The following is a 15,251-nucleotide window of genomic DNA, read 5'->3' on the forward strand; positions in this document are numbered from 1 at the left end:
GTCTTTGGTATTCGTATTTTTACTTGTATCAAATAATTTCAGTGGTTACCAGTGTGGTTTCATTTTTTTAAATCCCCACATTTAAGGAAATGGAGACTTGCATTAGAGCAGCAGTCCCCAAAATTTTTGGCACCAGGGACTGGTGCCGCTATGAGAATCTAGTGCCTGATGATCTGAGGTGGAGCTGAGGCGGTGATGCAGGCACTGGGGAGCAGCTACAAACACAGATGAAACTTCTCTAGCTTGCCTGCCGCTTACCTCCTGCTGTGTGGCCCGTTCCTAACAGGCCACGGACCAGGGGTTGGGGATCCCTATATTAGAGAACTCAAGACCTTTCCTTTTCTTTTTTGGTAAAACAGCATTTTAAGTTACATACTGAAAGTCTAAAAAGAAGAGAAGCTATTACAGACTACATGAATGAGCCCAAACTGAAATTAACATGTATACAGTTTGAAAGAGATAAGGTTCTCAATTGCATGGAAAAAGCAAGAAAAAAGTCTTTTTTTTTTTCTTACGATTTAGCAGTTTGGGCAGAAAAACAAAAAGCAGCATTGATGCTGTCATCATAGCATGGTGACTATAATATCTTACCATCTCTCTCAGAATGTTTCGTATCTCTCAAAAATTGGTCCAGTCCAATCTCACTATACAAATTAGGAATTTCAATCAGTTCAACAGAGAACAAAATGAAAAGTGACTTAAACAAGATAGAATTATATTTCTTTTTCACTTTAAGTGAAAGCTATCGAGATAAGTGGTCTAGGGGTGGTAGGGTGGCTCTGTAATCACCAGGGACTTCTTTCTACTCAATTATCCTTAGCTTATGGCTCTTATTTTCAAGGACTTAAGATGTCTTCTGGTGCTACAGCCATCACATCTAATTTGCGGACTAGAAAAAGAAAAAATAGGACACTTCCTCTATCTTTAAAGAGCCTTCCCGGGTGTTCCAGGCTCACAGTCATATCTCATGGGCCAGAACCCAGTCACATGGCCACACCTCCAGAACTTCCCTGTCCCCAATGTGGAGCAGGCCAAGGCCAGACTACCTGAGGCCACATCCTTGCTCAGCTTCTTCCCCTTTCCTATCCTACTTCCCTCACTCCCTTATGGGTTCTTTTCTTTTTCTTCAGTAAGTTATATGTACTGAATCCCCCTCTCAGACTCTGTGCCTAGATTAACTAACCTAAGACTTCAAGCTATTCAACCAGTTTTGCTCTCATTCAAGCCGCCCTACTGCCAACCCCTAGTGCTGTGCTGTTTCTTATAGTCTATCATTTTCACTGTTCAGGTTTCTGGATAAACTCTTATTAGATATGTTTATTAAAATATTCTTGTACAAGTTTATTAAATTGATATAAATTAAGAGGTCGAACTTCTGTGCTCGGCATATGGCTTACATACACTTGAGGGACATCAGATGAAGACCACTGGCCTACAGACTGCATTGGTCACACTCAGCATGGTATGTCTACATTATATTTCTTGATTCTCTTTGTGAGATCAGCATAAGGAGAGGCTTAGCTGCTGTAACTCTATTTATTAGATTTTGAATGCTCCCACTTGCTTCTTCAAAATTCGTCTCAATGAAAATGAAACAACTAATGAGTGACTCATAATTTTAAACATTCTAAGCATATAAACAGAGTTAGTCCCTCTACTCCTTGCTTCTTAAACTGACTCTGGCTTAACAGAGATGGCACGTGTGCTGCAGTGGCACAGGAAGACCATAGATGACTGGCATTCGTGGAACAGCTTATACAAGCGCTGCTTCAAGGATGGCCTCCTACCTTCTGTTGGAAAATAGGGCCTCCATGGGGAAAACAATACAAGGCACTGAAGTCCTCCAATAGGTAGATGAGCCTACATCCTTCACAGTGATAGATAGCACTTCTTATCATCGCTCATGTGACCTTTCCCGGCACACCTGGCCTTTAAGTCAGGTGTTGGAGACAGCCTTATGAATATGGAACAGTCTCACTTTACCTGACTGAAAAATTAATCCTGTCAATTTTAACTGACATCTCATTTTAAATTTAAAAGACTGAGCAAATGGATGAATAGCCCTTGTTTCATCGGAAGGCAGAAAAGAAGGAAGGAAGGAAGGAAGGAAGGAAGGAAGGAAGGAAGGAAAGGGAAGGAAGGAAGGAAGGAAGGAAGGAAGGAAGGAAGAAGGAAGAAAGAAAAAAGAAAATGAATTTTATCTACTTCTTCAACTACCTCTTTTCTTTTCTTCCTATGGAGTGTGAAAATAACTCTCAGGGGGAAAAACGGGGAGGAGAAACTGATGAATGGTCTACTATGAAACTGGCCAGTCCAGATTTAATAGAACTCTAATGGCCCATTTCAACCTCTGCCTAAAAAGAATGTAATCTATACTAGTTAAGAAAAACTCATTGGTCCTTTCACTTCTCATATCTGATCATTCCATATAATACTTCCAGTTTTCCCAGTTACACACATACTACGTGCCTATTAAACTAAACATACCTTGACGACAAATGTAATTACTGTTTGATTAATAAAATAACTAATGATTCCAGCCTTTACTATGTGCCTCTGTATTTTATTGTTACTCATCCAATTCTCCAACTATATGGAGTATTATTATTAAACTCGTGTTTTTGAAGATAAGACTGATATTTAGAGAGAGCTTGAAATATCTGCCCAAAGCCAGTGCTGGATCTGACACTAGCTAACTCCAAAGCCCATGCTCTTAACCACTACTATCCCAATTTGTAAATAACACATTACTTAAGGGAAAAAAAATAAAGTAGAATGTAGTAAGCTATAAAAGACATTATGTGGCTCTCATCTGAAAAGAAATACTTCATGTTCTCTATCATTTTCACAATGTTCTTTCTATTTTTTAATGCAATGCATCTCAAGAGAGATAAAGAAATATTGCTATATTACAGAGGTGCCAAATAGTCACTCTGTACCTAAAAGAAAGGTTTGGTTTTTAGTATTGAGAAAACCTTACTTCTATAATCATAAATAATTTTGAAAAGACGTGATGATTTCTTTCTAAAAGGTAAAAAGTTATCTTAGTATAGATTTTGCTCTATAAAAGGAAAATTTTATTTATGGCTAGCCAAAGGAAATATTTTATTATTATATCTTTCTTAGAATGTCTGAGACTCCATATCCATTTTTTCTACAAACTTCCAAGTTTTACCAAATAATGAGTTTTGAAATGTTCAAATTATCATTAAAATGTATAACACTTTCAAAATATTAAAATTTCTATGTTACTATTTCTTATCCAAATCTTAAAAGTTTTATAGCAATAAGTCAGCCAGAGTACTCCACTACAGAACACTAGGCATGTAAATGATATTTATAAGATGTTTACAGTTGAATCAGTACCAAGCACACATGTACACATACATTCACAATGCTAGTCCTTCATCATGGACATTGTTCATGTTAACCTTTATAATTTCTAGATCTGATTAAAAGAAAGGTACATAAATATACAAAAATACATAAAACAAATCGCTGTTTATTGAAGTGTTCCCATTAATATTAGTGTTTTATATGTTGCTATATATATTATTATATTATTTATCATAAAGTGAGCACTCATATAACCACGACTTACGTCAAGAAACAGAGCCTTCCATGTGTCCCTAATAATGGCAATGCTCTCCCTCTCTCTACTTGTAACCATGCCTGATTTTTGCGACAAGAATTTCCTTTGTACATAGACACACCCAGAAAAAAAAATAGTTTAGTCTTGCCTGTCTTTGAAACTTATATAAACAAAATTATATTTATTTTATGAATAGACCACTTCATATGAATAGACCACAGTTGATTTTATCCATTCCACCGCTGATGAATAATACCAGCTTAGGGCTGCTAAGAACATTTTTGACATGTACTCTCTTTTACATATGCCTTAGTCTCTCTTGAGTATATACATAGACTTGTTGGCTCATAGAGTTTGCAAATCTTCAACTTAACTAGATGCTGAACCATTTTCCAGAGTAGTTATACCAATTTACACATCCATATCAATGCACGAGAGTTCCTAGAACTCGAAATGTTTGCCAATTCATTAAAGTCTGCTAATGTCAGACTTTCTACTCTGTGTCACTATGCCTGATATTTAATTTGCATTTCTCTGATTAATAATGACATTGACTATCATTTCATGTGTTTTCTCAACACTATTCAAGTCCTTTGTCCATTTTTCTGTTGAGTGGTCTTTTTTAAAAAAATCTACTGGAAATATTTTTTAATCTGTTTTTTGCGTGTGTTTCTTGGGTACATCTTTCTTTAATTGCTAGAAGATCTGTGGAAGACAACACTTATTTTTTCCTCAAGTGTTGGTAGAACTCACTGATGAGTGTAAAAATCAGTGAGGTTTTCTATGAGAGGCTTTTAAAAGATGGATTCAATTTCTTATAATATAGGCCTATTCAGTTTTGTTAAAGTTATATTCTTAAGGAATTTGTTTTAATCTAACTTTTATTGACATACAGTTGTCTATCTGTAGTGATATCCCATTTTTTATTCCTGATATTGGGTATTTGTGCCTTCTCGTTTTTTCCTTGATCGACTTACCAAAGTTTTATCAATTTTATTAGCCATTTTGAAATATCAACTTTTGACTTCATTGATACTCTCTACTATGCATTTACTTTCCATTTCATTTATTTCTGATCTTTATTATTTTTCTTCTTCACTGTTTGGTTTATTTTGTTGTTGATTTTCTAAGTTCTTGAGATAGATCCTTGGCTCAGTCTTCTCCTCTTCTAATGTATAAATTTAAGGCTCTATATTTCCCTCTAAGAACTGCTTTAGCTATGCCCTATAAGTTTTGATGTGTAGTATTTTCATTACCAGTTAGTTCAAAATATTTTAATTTCCATATTGCCTTATCTTCAATCCATAATATATTTAGAAAATTTCTCATTTTCTAACATGAGGGTTTTCTGCATATCTTTTTGCTAGCATAATTGCATTATTATGCATAATTGGAGATTTGTGTGGCACCAAACTCTTAAGCCCTCACAGCACTAGAAAGGCAAAGGAAAAATGTTAAATATAAGCTCTATAGAATTATATGAGAGAGGGATTTGAAAGTGCAAATAGCACATTTGCAAATAGCAAAGATACTATATGCAAGTTTAGCATAATTGCATTCTGGTAAGAGAAACATAATCTTCATGATTCAGTCCCTTTGCAACATATTGAGACATTATGACCTATAGGTTCCACACGTAAATAAGAAGGTATAGGGTGCAGTATTAAATATTTGCCCATTAGGGCAAGTGTTTTAATTGTGTTAGTCATACCTGCTACATTCTTAATAAGACCCCTAAAACTCAGCTTTTCTAGGATTGGCAAATTCCCTAGAACAAAGGTGTTTTAGTCCTCTGTTCATGCGTCTGGCAAATTTTACCTGGTAATTCCTAGTCATTTTTGATGAGATACTTTTAATATGTTTTTATATCTTATTCTACATTTTGAGTTGCTTTTAAAAGTTGATTTGAATAACCTAGACTGCCATTTCTAGCATCTGGAAATTTTAGTTCCTGCCAGTGTTATCAGCTCCGATTTTGCTCTTAGCTGATTTAGTACTCTTTTATGTGAACTGATGCAGTTCTTCTGATTCTAATTCTTTTTATCGATTTTATATCATTTCAGCAATTTATTCAAATTTTAAATGACCTAACCATTCTCATCTAAAATATGTAGAGTTCTTCCTGTTTGAAAGTTTTCAAAAGCCTATTTGAAATTCATCTTGCAAATCCTTAACAGAATTTTAAAATCATAATGGATATTTCAAGCTCAAGAGGATACTATCTTCACTGGAGAATGTGCTACTGTTTCAGTCACGGGGTGTTGTGTTTTCTGTTGGTTGATAGCATCATGTAATAATTTGGGACAACGTACCATAGATGTTAAAAACACAAGGTTTGGAACTGTGCTCTTAGGTCCAAATCCAGCTCTGTCCCATAATACACAAACTGGCTCATGGCAAATCATTTCACCTCTCTGAGCCTGTTTATTCATCTGTAAAATGGGTCTAAGACCATTTACTCACAGGTTACTTTAAGAATCAAATGCATGTAAGCACCTAGCACCATGCCCCGCCCAGAGAAAACGCCCAGTAGGGGTCTTTCATTCTGTTTGTAGGCACCAAATCCTTAAACCCTGACAGCAATAAAAAGGCAAAGGAAAAATGTTAAATATAAGCTCTATAGTATTATATGAGAGAGGGATTTGAAAGTGCAAATAGCACATTTGCAAATAGCAAAGATACTACGTTCATGTATGATAATGTTATACAAGAAAAAGTGCAACTGAAAGAACAATTAATAAAAAAAAATCAGTTAAATACTTTGTTTCATTTTTTTCTTTTCTGAAATTCTTAAAAGAATGAAGTCCCTTTCAGAATTCATAATGCTGGGTTTGGGTCGTTTTTGCATTTTATATGTGTGCAGCTGTTCCTCCACTATAAGTATGCACATCTGCTCATTAGCAATACAATATAATTTCCACTGTCTAATTATTTGCAGATGATTCCTTGTACATGATCTAAAAAAAAGTAGTCCTTCAAAACTGGTGACTTATTTAAAAAACTAACTTAAAAGGGTCAGCACAATGAAGTTCAGATATTAATTCGGCAAGTTCAAATATATGAACACCACACTTAATTGCCAACTTGATGAGAAACAAAAGGAAAATAGGATTTTTCTCTCTCCAATTAATGTTTCCCAGTAGACAGCACTAGGGGCTCTCGCTCCTCTACCGTGCACCTGGAAAGAGCTCATGAAACAAACCTGCTCAAGATAGAATGAACCATTCCACCCCAGATTCTCTGGGGGCCTCCTGAGAACAACCCACCTAGAGGGATGCTTCATGATGAGTGGGGAGCAAGGAGTGTGGGATCAAAGGGCACGGAATGCAGAAGAGTCCTTGGGGGCTCTAGTTCTAATCAGGACTGAGGAGCTGTATTAATCCCCTATTCACGTCTCTAAGGGCTAAGGCAGCAGGCCACGTGTGTGGTCCTGGGGCCCCATGAGATCAAACACCATAGACAGTGTGGTCTCTTGGGGCAAGCCACATGTGGCTTTCTGAGGACAACTGGGAGTTCACTGTGGGAGGGTGGAGGCTGGGTGTGGAAGGGAAAGGTGTTGAGGAGCCGACTGAGAATAAAGGGTATGAACCAAGTATAAGAAATGATCAGGAATATTCGGAACATTTGCTGGAGAAAAATGATAGAGAAAAAGTGGAGAAATACCGGGGTTCAAGAAGAAGCAAAGCAAACGAACAGGAGCTTGTGATACAGCTCTTACATAGACAAGATGAGTGCAGTAGCCGTTATATATGGCATCCTTACTCTCTGCCTGGCACTGGGCTCTGCCCAGCAGACTATATCCACTCACACATCCTGACACACAGTTACGGGACAGGAACTGTTTTACAGATGGGAAAACTGAGGTTCATTCGTTCATTTGTTCGGTGAGAAAATATTTAATATGAAGCCTCCTTTCTAGAAGAGGAGACAGTTAAATATACAGATCATTCCACCTTGTGATAAGTGGTCGGGAGGAAGGAAAATGCAGTGATTGAGAAACCTTAGAGTGAGGGCTGGGGGTACCACTCAGTTAGGGCGGGTCAGGGAATCTCAGAGGACACGGCACTTCACGCTGAAGGAAAGGGAGGGGCCAGTCACACCAAGAGCCGTGGGCGAGAAAACACTTGAGTCTTCTGGGAATGGAGTGAACAGGGGTGTGGAGGGGAGAAAAGAGTCAGGAGCTGAAGCTGGAGAAGTAGGCACCAATCGGCCAGTCCCTGGCCACGCTGGTCCTTGTAAAGAGCCTGTACATTATCCCCCTAAAGATGGACGACCAAAAAAGGGCTTTATGCAGGAGAGAGAATTCCTTTGTTTTGTGCTTTTAACAGATCATTATGGTGAGTGAATTGGGAAAGGGTGAGACAGGTCAGGTAGGAAGCTGCTGTGGCTGCCAGAGAGATAATGATAGCTAGGACGGCGTGGTCAAGTGAAGGCAGAAACCAGACCCGGCGAGGTGAGGTACCTTTCCCAGGCCACGCGGCTAGTATGTGGCAGACCTGATGAAAGCCACGTCTCTAACCCGAGAGTCCACACTCAACAGATTTCATTAAAGACGTTTTACTTAGGGGAACATTTGAATTAAGATCTTCAGAGGCATGACTGGGAGTTCATCACCAGCTTATAGTTTAAGGCTACTTTAGTAAAGATATAGGTTCAGCTGTTGTAAAATAATAATAATAATAATAAAAGGCCTCAAATGAACCAAAACAACAGTAGCTTAAAAAGACAGTTCTGTCTGCACTTGACCATGTCAGTCCTAGCTGTCATTATCTCTCATCTGGCTGCTACGGCAGCTTCCTACCTGTCTTGCCTTTTCCCAATCCACTCTCCATAATGACCCGTTAAAAGCACAAAACAAAGCATGTCTCTCTCCTGCATAAAGAGTCCACCCTGGATGGTGACTTTAGAACCTTCTATCTTGTAGCTCCTCAATCACAAGGGTGAGGTCCCCATCCCTGTGGTCCATATGGTTCACCACCATAACCACATGCCACTTGCATGAAAGAAGGACAAGGAAGAGAACACCCCTTCTTCTAAGTGCACACGACCCAGAAGTCGCACACGATCAATTGTGTCGGAATTTTGACACATGACCATACTTAGCTATAAACAGTCTGATCAAATTTAGTCTTGATTGGTAGCTGCCTATCTCGCTAAAATTCTAATACTATAGAAATGGGTAAACTAATATGGGGTCAACTAGCAGCCTCTGCCAGAAGGCCACTGCTCCCTCAGGAGTGCATTGGAACAGTCCCATCTGTGACCACAGTCCCCTGGGAAGGCCTGGGGCTACTGCAAGAGGTCCACAAATCTGACTGTGCAGAAGACATGTCCTAGAAGCTGTAAAATGCATTATGCACATAAGCATTTCCATTTTCCAGAGGTATGTGACATTGTGTTGGCTAATAAAATAGGCATCCAATTCAAAGTGTGATTAAATTCATAGCAGTATTTTAATGTATTTGCTTTAAAAAAGATACTAAAGGCCCAACTATATCACATAGGGGATCCATGAAAACATTTATCCTTAGAAATGGTCTTCCTGGTCAGGAAGCTTGGGCCCTGCAGGTGTAGGGGAAAGAAAATAAACGTGAGCTTCAGGCAGGGCTGGATCCAGATACTGCCATCAGCATCAAGTAAGTCATCTGGAACCTTTTTGGGACATTCTCAGGCCATACATCCCAAATCTTAAACCCCAATTCTTAATTCTGAATTACCAAGAAACCTCCTAATCAAACCACCAACAGGTCTTAAACAATTTTTAGTGTCCTCCACTCCATGTCTGAGTCAATGGTAAAACTATTAATCCAATGGCTTAAGACTTCTGATTTGCAGAGCCAAATGCACATGGTTAATAAACAGCTACTCAATAAAATGAGCAGAATGAGCACAATGATTATTTAAGTTGAATAAGTGGATTAGTCAGGATTTTTGTTGTTGCAAATAATAAAAACCCAAGAAACTGGCTTAAATTAAAAAAATAAAAAAGGAGGATATCTAGTAGCTCTCATTGCTCGGAAAGCTACAAGGAGAGTTCTCAAAATTGAAGGAAGAGCTGCAGGAACGAGAAGTCTCAGGGCCTCAGAGTGTCCTGAAGGTTCTCTCTTCCCATCTCTCACCTCTTAGTGTCTCTGCTCATCTTCCTCCCTTGCTTCTCCCACGGTCAGGCTCTTTTCACATACACAGCACTGTCCCTTCGGCATCCCCCGCAAAGTAAGAACACTTTTTTCTCTCATACGACAGTCCCACGGAAGGACTAATTATTCCTGCTTCGGTCACACGCCTGTGACTCGTCCCCCCCACATCAAACCAAACTTTACTATAACGAAAAGCCTACTCCTAGCCTCCTTTCCAGACCTTCACCATCCCTGGGTCCTGGGCCTGCCTGACCCTGGCTCCTTTATCATTTTGCAACTCTTGACTTGGCTCTGACATTTGCCCTCTAGCAAATCACCCCGTCATTGGGTGGTTCTCAGAACCAGAACTCAGGACGCACCAACCTGTGCTGCTTGAATCACATTAAGGTTGCACCACAAAACACAATGAACATTTGGAAAAACACATCCAGGCATCAGGAATCAGTCAACACAGCATACTCGCCACACAGAAATCTGACACCAAAGGGAAATATTTTGATAAATAGGTTGATTACTAAATGAACAGGGTTTGTAAAAATCACATCTACTATATAGGACTTTTCAGTTCATAAGCTTCATAATATCCGATCATATTGTTGGCAAAACAGTGCTTATAAGGCTGTTAGGATGAAATCTGGAAATTGCTCCATTATCAAATATTACAATGATATCTGCCAACATAGAGTTTTTGCTAGTATGTGCCTTCAATAAAATTTCTGGCCACCATTGTTTATAGCTCAGATATATTAATATTTCCATATAACGAATTCCAAAGAAGGCAAATGAAATATTTAAATAACATAAGCAAATTTACCTAAGTCCACATATACTTTTATAAAAGCATGAGTTGTAATAAAGAGTTAATGAAAAAAACATAACGCAAGCATTGTGGACCCACTGAATACTGCATTTTACCTTTATGTTGTTTTTTTTTTATCACCTACAGACATTTTTTTTAAAAACCTGATAACGTCAAAAGATGAGAAAGGCTAAATTCAGTGAAATAAAGGAACCATAAATCAGGAAAACTTAGGAGCTGCTAGAAAGACACTTTAATTTTGTAGACAAAGGACTGCATTAAGGAGGAATAATGCAATAATCAAAGGTGAACGAATCTCTATTGTCTGGCTCTTTCTCTGTGGGAATTTTCCCACCCCTGACAGCTGTAAAGGGGGGAGGGGTGCAGACTGTGGCTGTGCCTTTATTCTCGCACCCTTTTTCTCCCCCGCCCCTCCTCTTCTCCGTCAATAAATGTCTGCAATCATATTCTTGAGCTCCTGTGTGATTTCAAGGTTCATCTCTTCCATGCAGCTCAAACACTAATTATCCCAGCTGTAATTAGTAAGATAATTAAATACTGGCTCACTCATCTACCTTGGGTCGGGTCATGATTCTCCCAGAAGACCTTGAGCAGTTCCTCAAAGCTGATGCGTTCTGGCTGGTACACCACTCGAACTACTTCTGCATGGCCAGTTTTTCCTTGAAAGAAACAGAACATACAACCAAAATTTACTGACAACATCAATTTATTACAAGTTATTTGTTTCACAAAAAAACCACCAGACCAAGGCTAAAATTCTTCATGCCGAAAGAACGGTGGGAGCATAATTGTCCTTTTGCCAATGGTTCCATTCTAAGTCCCTGTAGCTGGTCTTTTTCCATAAAAGCATACAGTTATCCTCTAGCAAGCTTCCTGAGGATGATGACTGCTCCACTGTACTCTAATTTTTTTTTTTAATTTCATGAGAACGAACTCAGGTTTTCATTTTTCCAATCTCACTCTACAAAATCTTTTGGATCTACTCTGATATAGTGCTCAAGATTTGAAACTCTGCAAAGGGGAGTGTGACAATTTATTTTTATCTTCACTCCACGCTATATGTAGTGAGCTCAGCTGCAATGCAGAGTAAGATGATGCCAGATAGAGCCACCTGTAAAAAGCAGGTTTGTAACTTGTTCACATTAGATAAATTCTCTAATGGAGGGACAATGCACTGTGCTGCCAACACTGATGCAACGGTCAGGTTCAGACCCCCAAAGGGGCGGTAAGTGCTTTCTCAGCCTAATTTGTCTCTGTGGTAGACAACTACTGTATCAAATGTCTCTCTCCAGTACCCACGCCCATTCTCAAAGGTGGTCCCTAAGGTTCTGTCAATCAGTGAAGCGGGTATTCACAGTACCACTTGTACCTATGGAATTCATGTCCTTCCTTATTTTAGAGTGTTAGAACATAGTAAATAACAGACCCCTCCATACTAACATCATCTCCACATTTAAATTTGTTTTCCATCTCTTTTTGGTCACCTTATGTGTAGTTAAGCATTTAGCCTTGTGCAAAGAGATATCTGACTTTTGCCTTGGCCTCTGGAAGGTAATCTATGTCATACCTGATTGGAGTGTCCTTCTTTAGGGTGGGGCTGGACACACGAATAGTCTTAGGGTCAGGGCTGGCCATGCTGAATCTTACGGTAGGGTTGGCCAGATCCCACAGTGATAGCAAGACGGAGGCTTTGGGTAATGCAGTTGACCTAGAAACTAAGTTCAACCATGTGGACAATCAATCAATCACATGCATGTAATGAAGCCCCAGTAAAAACTCTGGACACCAAGGCTTGGGTGAATGTCCTGGTTGACAATATTTGCATATCGTCACACATGGATGCCAGGAGAGTAACACATCCTGATTGCACGGGAGACGACACAGCAGTAAGTGCTGGAACACTTCCAGACTCTGCCCTGTGCATCTCTTCCTTCGACTGATTTTTTTCTTCCTTCTCTTTCTTTTCCCTGCTAATAAGTGAGGATAACAGCTCTCAGTGAATTCTGTGAGTTCTTCTAGCAAATTATCAAAACTCACAGTGGTTTCGGCAATGCCTTGAACTTGCACCTTAGTTTGCAAAAGTGTTTTCCCATTTGTTGGTAATCTCACCTTAATTCTCACAACTGTCCAATGGTATAGACAGGGAAGGCAGAGATCTCTATTTTTCAAATGGGAAAACTGAGATACAAATAGGTTAAATTTGCCCAAGGTTGCATAGCTAATGAATTTCTGGACCATAAATTGAAAATGTACCTCCTGACTTACTGTCCAGGATTCTACCCAATACATCACAGCAAAAAGAGCAAAGTGAACACAAATCCAGAACAGGAAAGAAATCTGTTCACGATCTTTCATCTTTTTTTAATATTTAAATTTATTTCTGATTGTAGAAACAATAATTTACAAGCAATATGAAGCTTAGAAAATGTGTGGAAGTATAAAAAAGAAAATAAAAATCACCTTTACTCCTGCCACATAAGTAGTGTCAATGTTTTTTTACACATCTCTTCCTGAATACGTATGAGATAAATACACACGCACATGCATATCACTACATAAAATCTGTTTTATTGCAACCATCGCATCATGCTTTTTCTACTTACCAGCATATTGTATTTCCTCATATCACTAAAAAAATATTTTTTAAATGCCATTTATAATGCTCATATAACACTCCAAATAAGGTTGTACTATTATTTATCCAGTCATTCCTGGTCATTGGGCATTTAGACTAAATCTATTTTTAGTGATTTAGTGAACGTAAATATTTTTTCACATTTCTGAGGTTGCCTCAAAGTCATAGTTATATAAGCAGCATTTCTAAATCAATGTTTATAAACATTTTTAACTTTCTTGATACCTCGTGCCAAACTGCTATTCAGTAAAGTTGACCCAATTTCCTCTCCTCCCTGGCAGCTTAAGTGAGGGCCGTCTCAGTCAGTCTTACAATGTTTTTAATCATTAGCAATTTATAGCTGCAATACTATCATTTCATTTTCAATGAATTTAATTATTAGTGAGAAAAAAGTCATGTTTATTAATAACTTTAATTTCTTATTTGCTCTAATTTTTATAATGTCCTTTTTATATTGGGTTATTAATATTTTATTATTAATCAGTCTACATAATTTTAATTCAAATACTGTAGTTATCTAAGTTAAGCATTGAAGCAAATTTTATACTAACATGAAGAAAATGATGGGGAATTATAGGAAGAAAATATATTAATAATCGTGATTATTATAAAACCATTTTTATCTACTTTAAAATATTACCATTTTGTACTCTAAAATGTTTAAAGGAATTATTTAACTACATAAGAACTAAACCTTGTAATTTTAAAAATGGCAACAATATGTTACAAACATGACAAATATATTTGGCAAGAAAGGAAGACACAGAAACCACACTAGAAATACAGCAAAAGATATAAACAGGCAATACACATAGGAAAAAATAAATGTAAATCAAGACAAAAAATGATCAACATTTTCAATGATAAAAGGAAATAAACACATATTGAACCATTAATATACCATCTCTTACTTATTACATTTTGTAAAAAAGCTTAAAAGTATACCTAGTGCTATAAAACTGGCTTCCTTGCGTGGCTGGTAAAAGGGTAAATGACTACCCTCAAACCCCACTGGTTTACGCAGCAAGAGCCACAAAGATTAAGATAATTCACCCTAAGTGGTCAGGAAATCTGTCTCAAAGATATAACTCCAAATAATGGAAAACATATACAAATACACAAAAAAATTCACTCCATCATTATTATAATGGTGGAGTACTATAAGAAAGCCAAAAGTCAAACAAAAAAAATAAAAGAAAGAAAGAAATTTTGGTATAATCACATGGTGAAATATATGTAACCATTAAAATACAACATCCTAACCCTAGTAAAAGCTGTTCCTATTTACTGAATACTGACAAAATGGTGGGCATTTTATCTATTTGATGTGTTTTAATGCTCACAACAATTTTTTTGTGTGTTGTGGAAAATACACATAACATAAATTTTCCATCTTACCCATCTTTAAGTGACAGCTCAGTGGCATTAAGTGCATTCACATCGTTGTGCTACCACCACCACCAGAACTTTTTTCATCTTGCAAAACTGAAACTGTATCCATTAAACACTAACTCCCCATTTCCCTCCTCCCCCCAGCCCCAGGCAACCACCAGTCTAATTCTGTGCCTTGAATTTGACTACTCTAGGTATCGCATTTGAGTGGAATTATACAGTATTTGTGGGGTGTGTGTGTGTGTGGTGTGTGTGTGTGTGTGTGTGTGTGACTGGCTTATCTCACTTAGCATAATGTCCTCAAGGTTCATCCATGTTGACACATCTATCAGAATTTTTCCCTTTTTTAAGGCTGAATAATATTCCATTATGTGTATATACCGTACTTGGTTTATCCATTCATCTGGCAATGGACACTTGATTTGCTTCCACCTTTGGCTATGGTGAATAATGCTGCTATGAACATGGGCATACAAATATTGCCCGCAACAATTTTATGAGATGTGGACCCCATTTTACAGATGAAGAAACTGAGGCTTCTCCACAAGTTTTCTCATACAATGTCTCACAGCCAGTAAGTGGCAGGATCCAGTGAAGAGTCAACCAGGTTGTAACCAGAGGTGAAGCTCAGGCTCAGTCTACGACCCTGAGCCACACTTCTGAATGTAGATGCCT

The 15,251-nt window shown here is 37.9% G+C and overlaps 1 protein-coding gene across 2 annotated transcripts in view; it reads right to left on the reverse strand.

Annotated features, from left to right (window-relative positions):
• MSRA (methionine sulfoxide reductase A) overlaps window positions 1–15,251 on the reverse strand; it is a 327,395-nt gene that overhangs the window by 98,332 nt on the left and 213,812 nt on the right. For both annotated transcript variants that reach the window (XM_039875849.1, XM_039875848.1), the window contains one exon: window positions 11,104–11,208. In XM_039875849.1, the coding sequence (XP_039731783.1) occupies window positions 11,104–11,208 (105 nt within the window). The remainder of the gene's footprint in view (window positions 1–11,103; window positions 11,209–15,251) is intronic.

Source organism: Pteropus medius, unplaced genomic scaffold (genome assembly GCF_902729225.1).
Source record: "Pteropus medius unplaced genomic scaffold, Ma_sr-lr_union100, whole genome shotgun sequence".
Taxonomy (NCBI): domain Eukaryota; kingdom Metazoa; phylum Chordata; class Mammalia; order Chiroptera; family Pteropodidae; genus Pteropus; species Pteropus medius.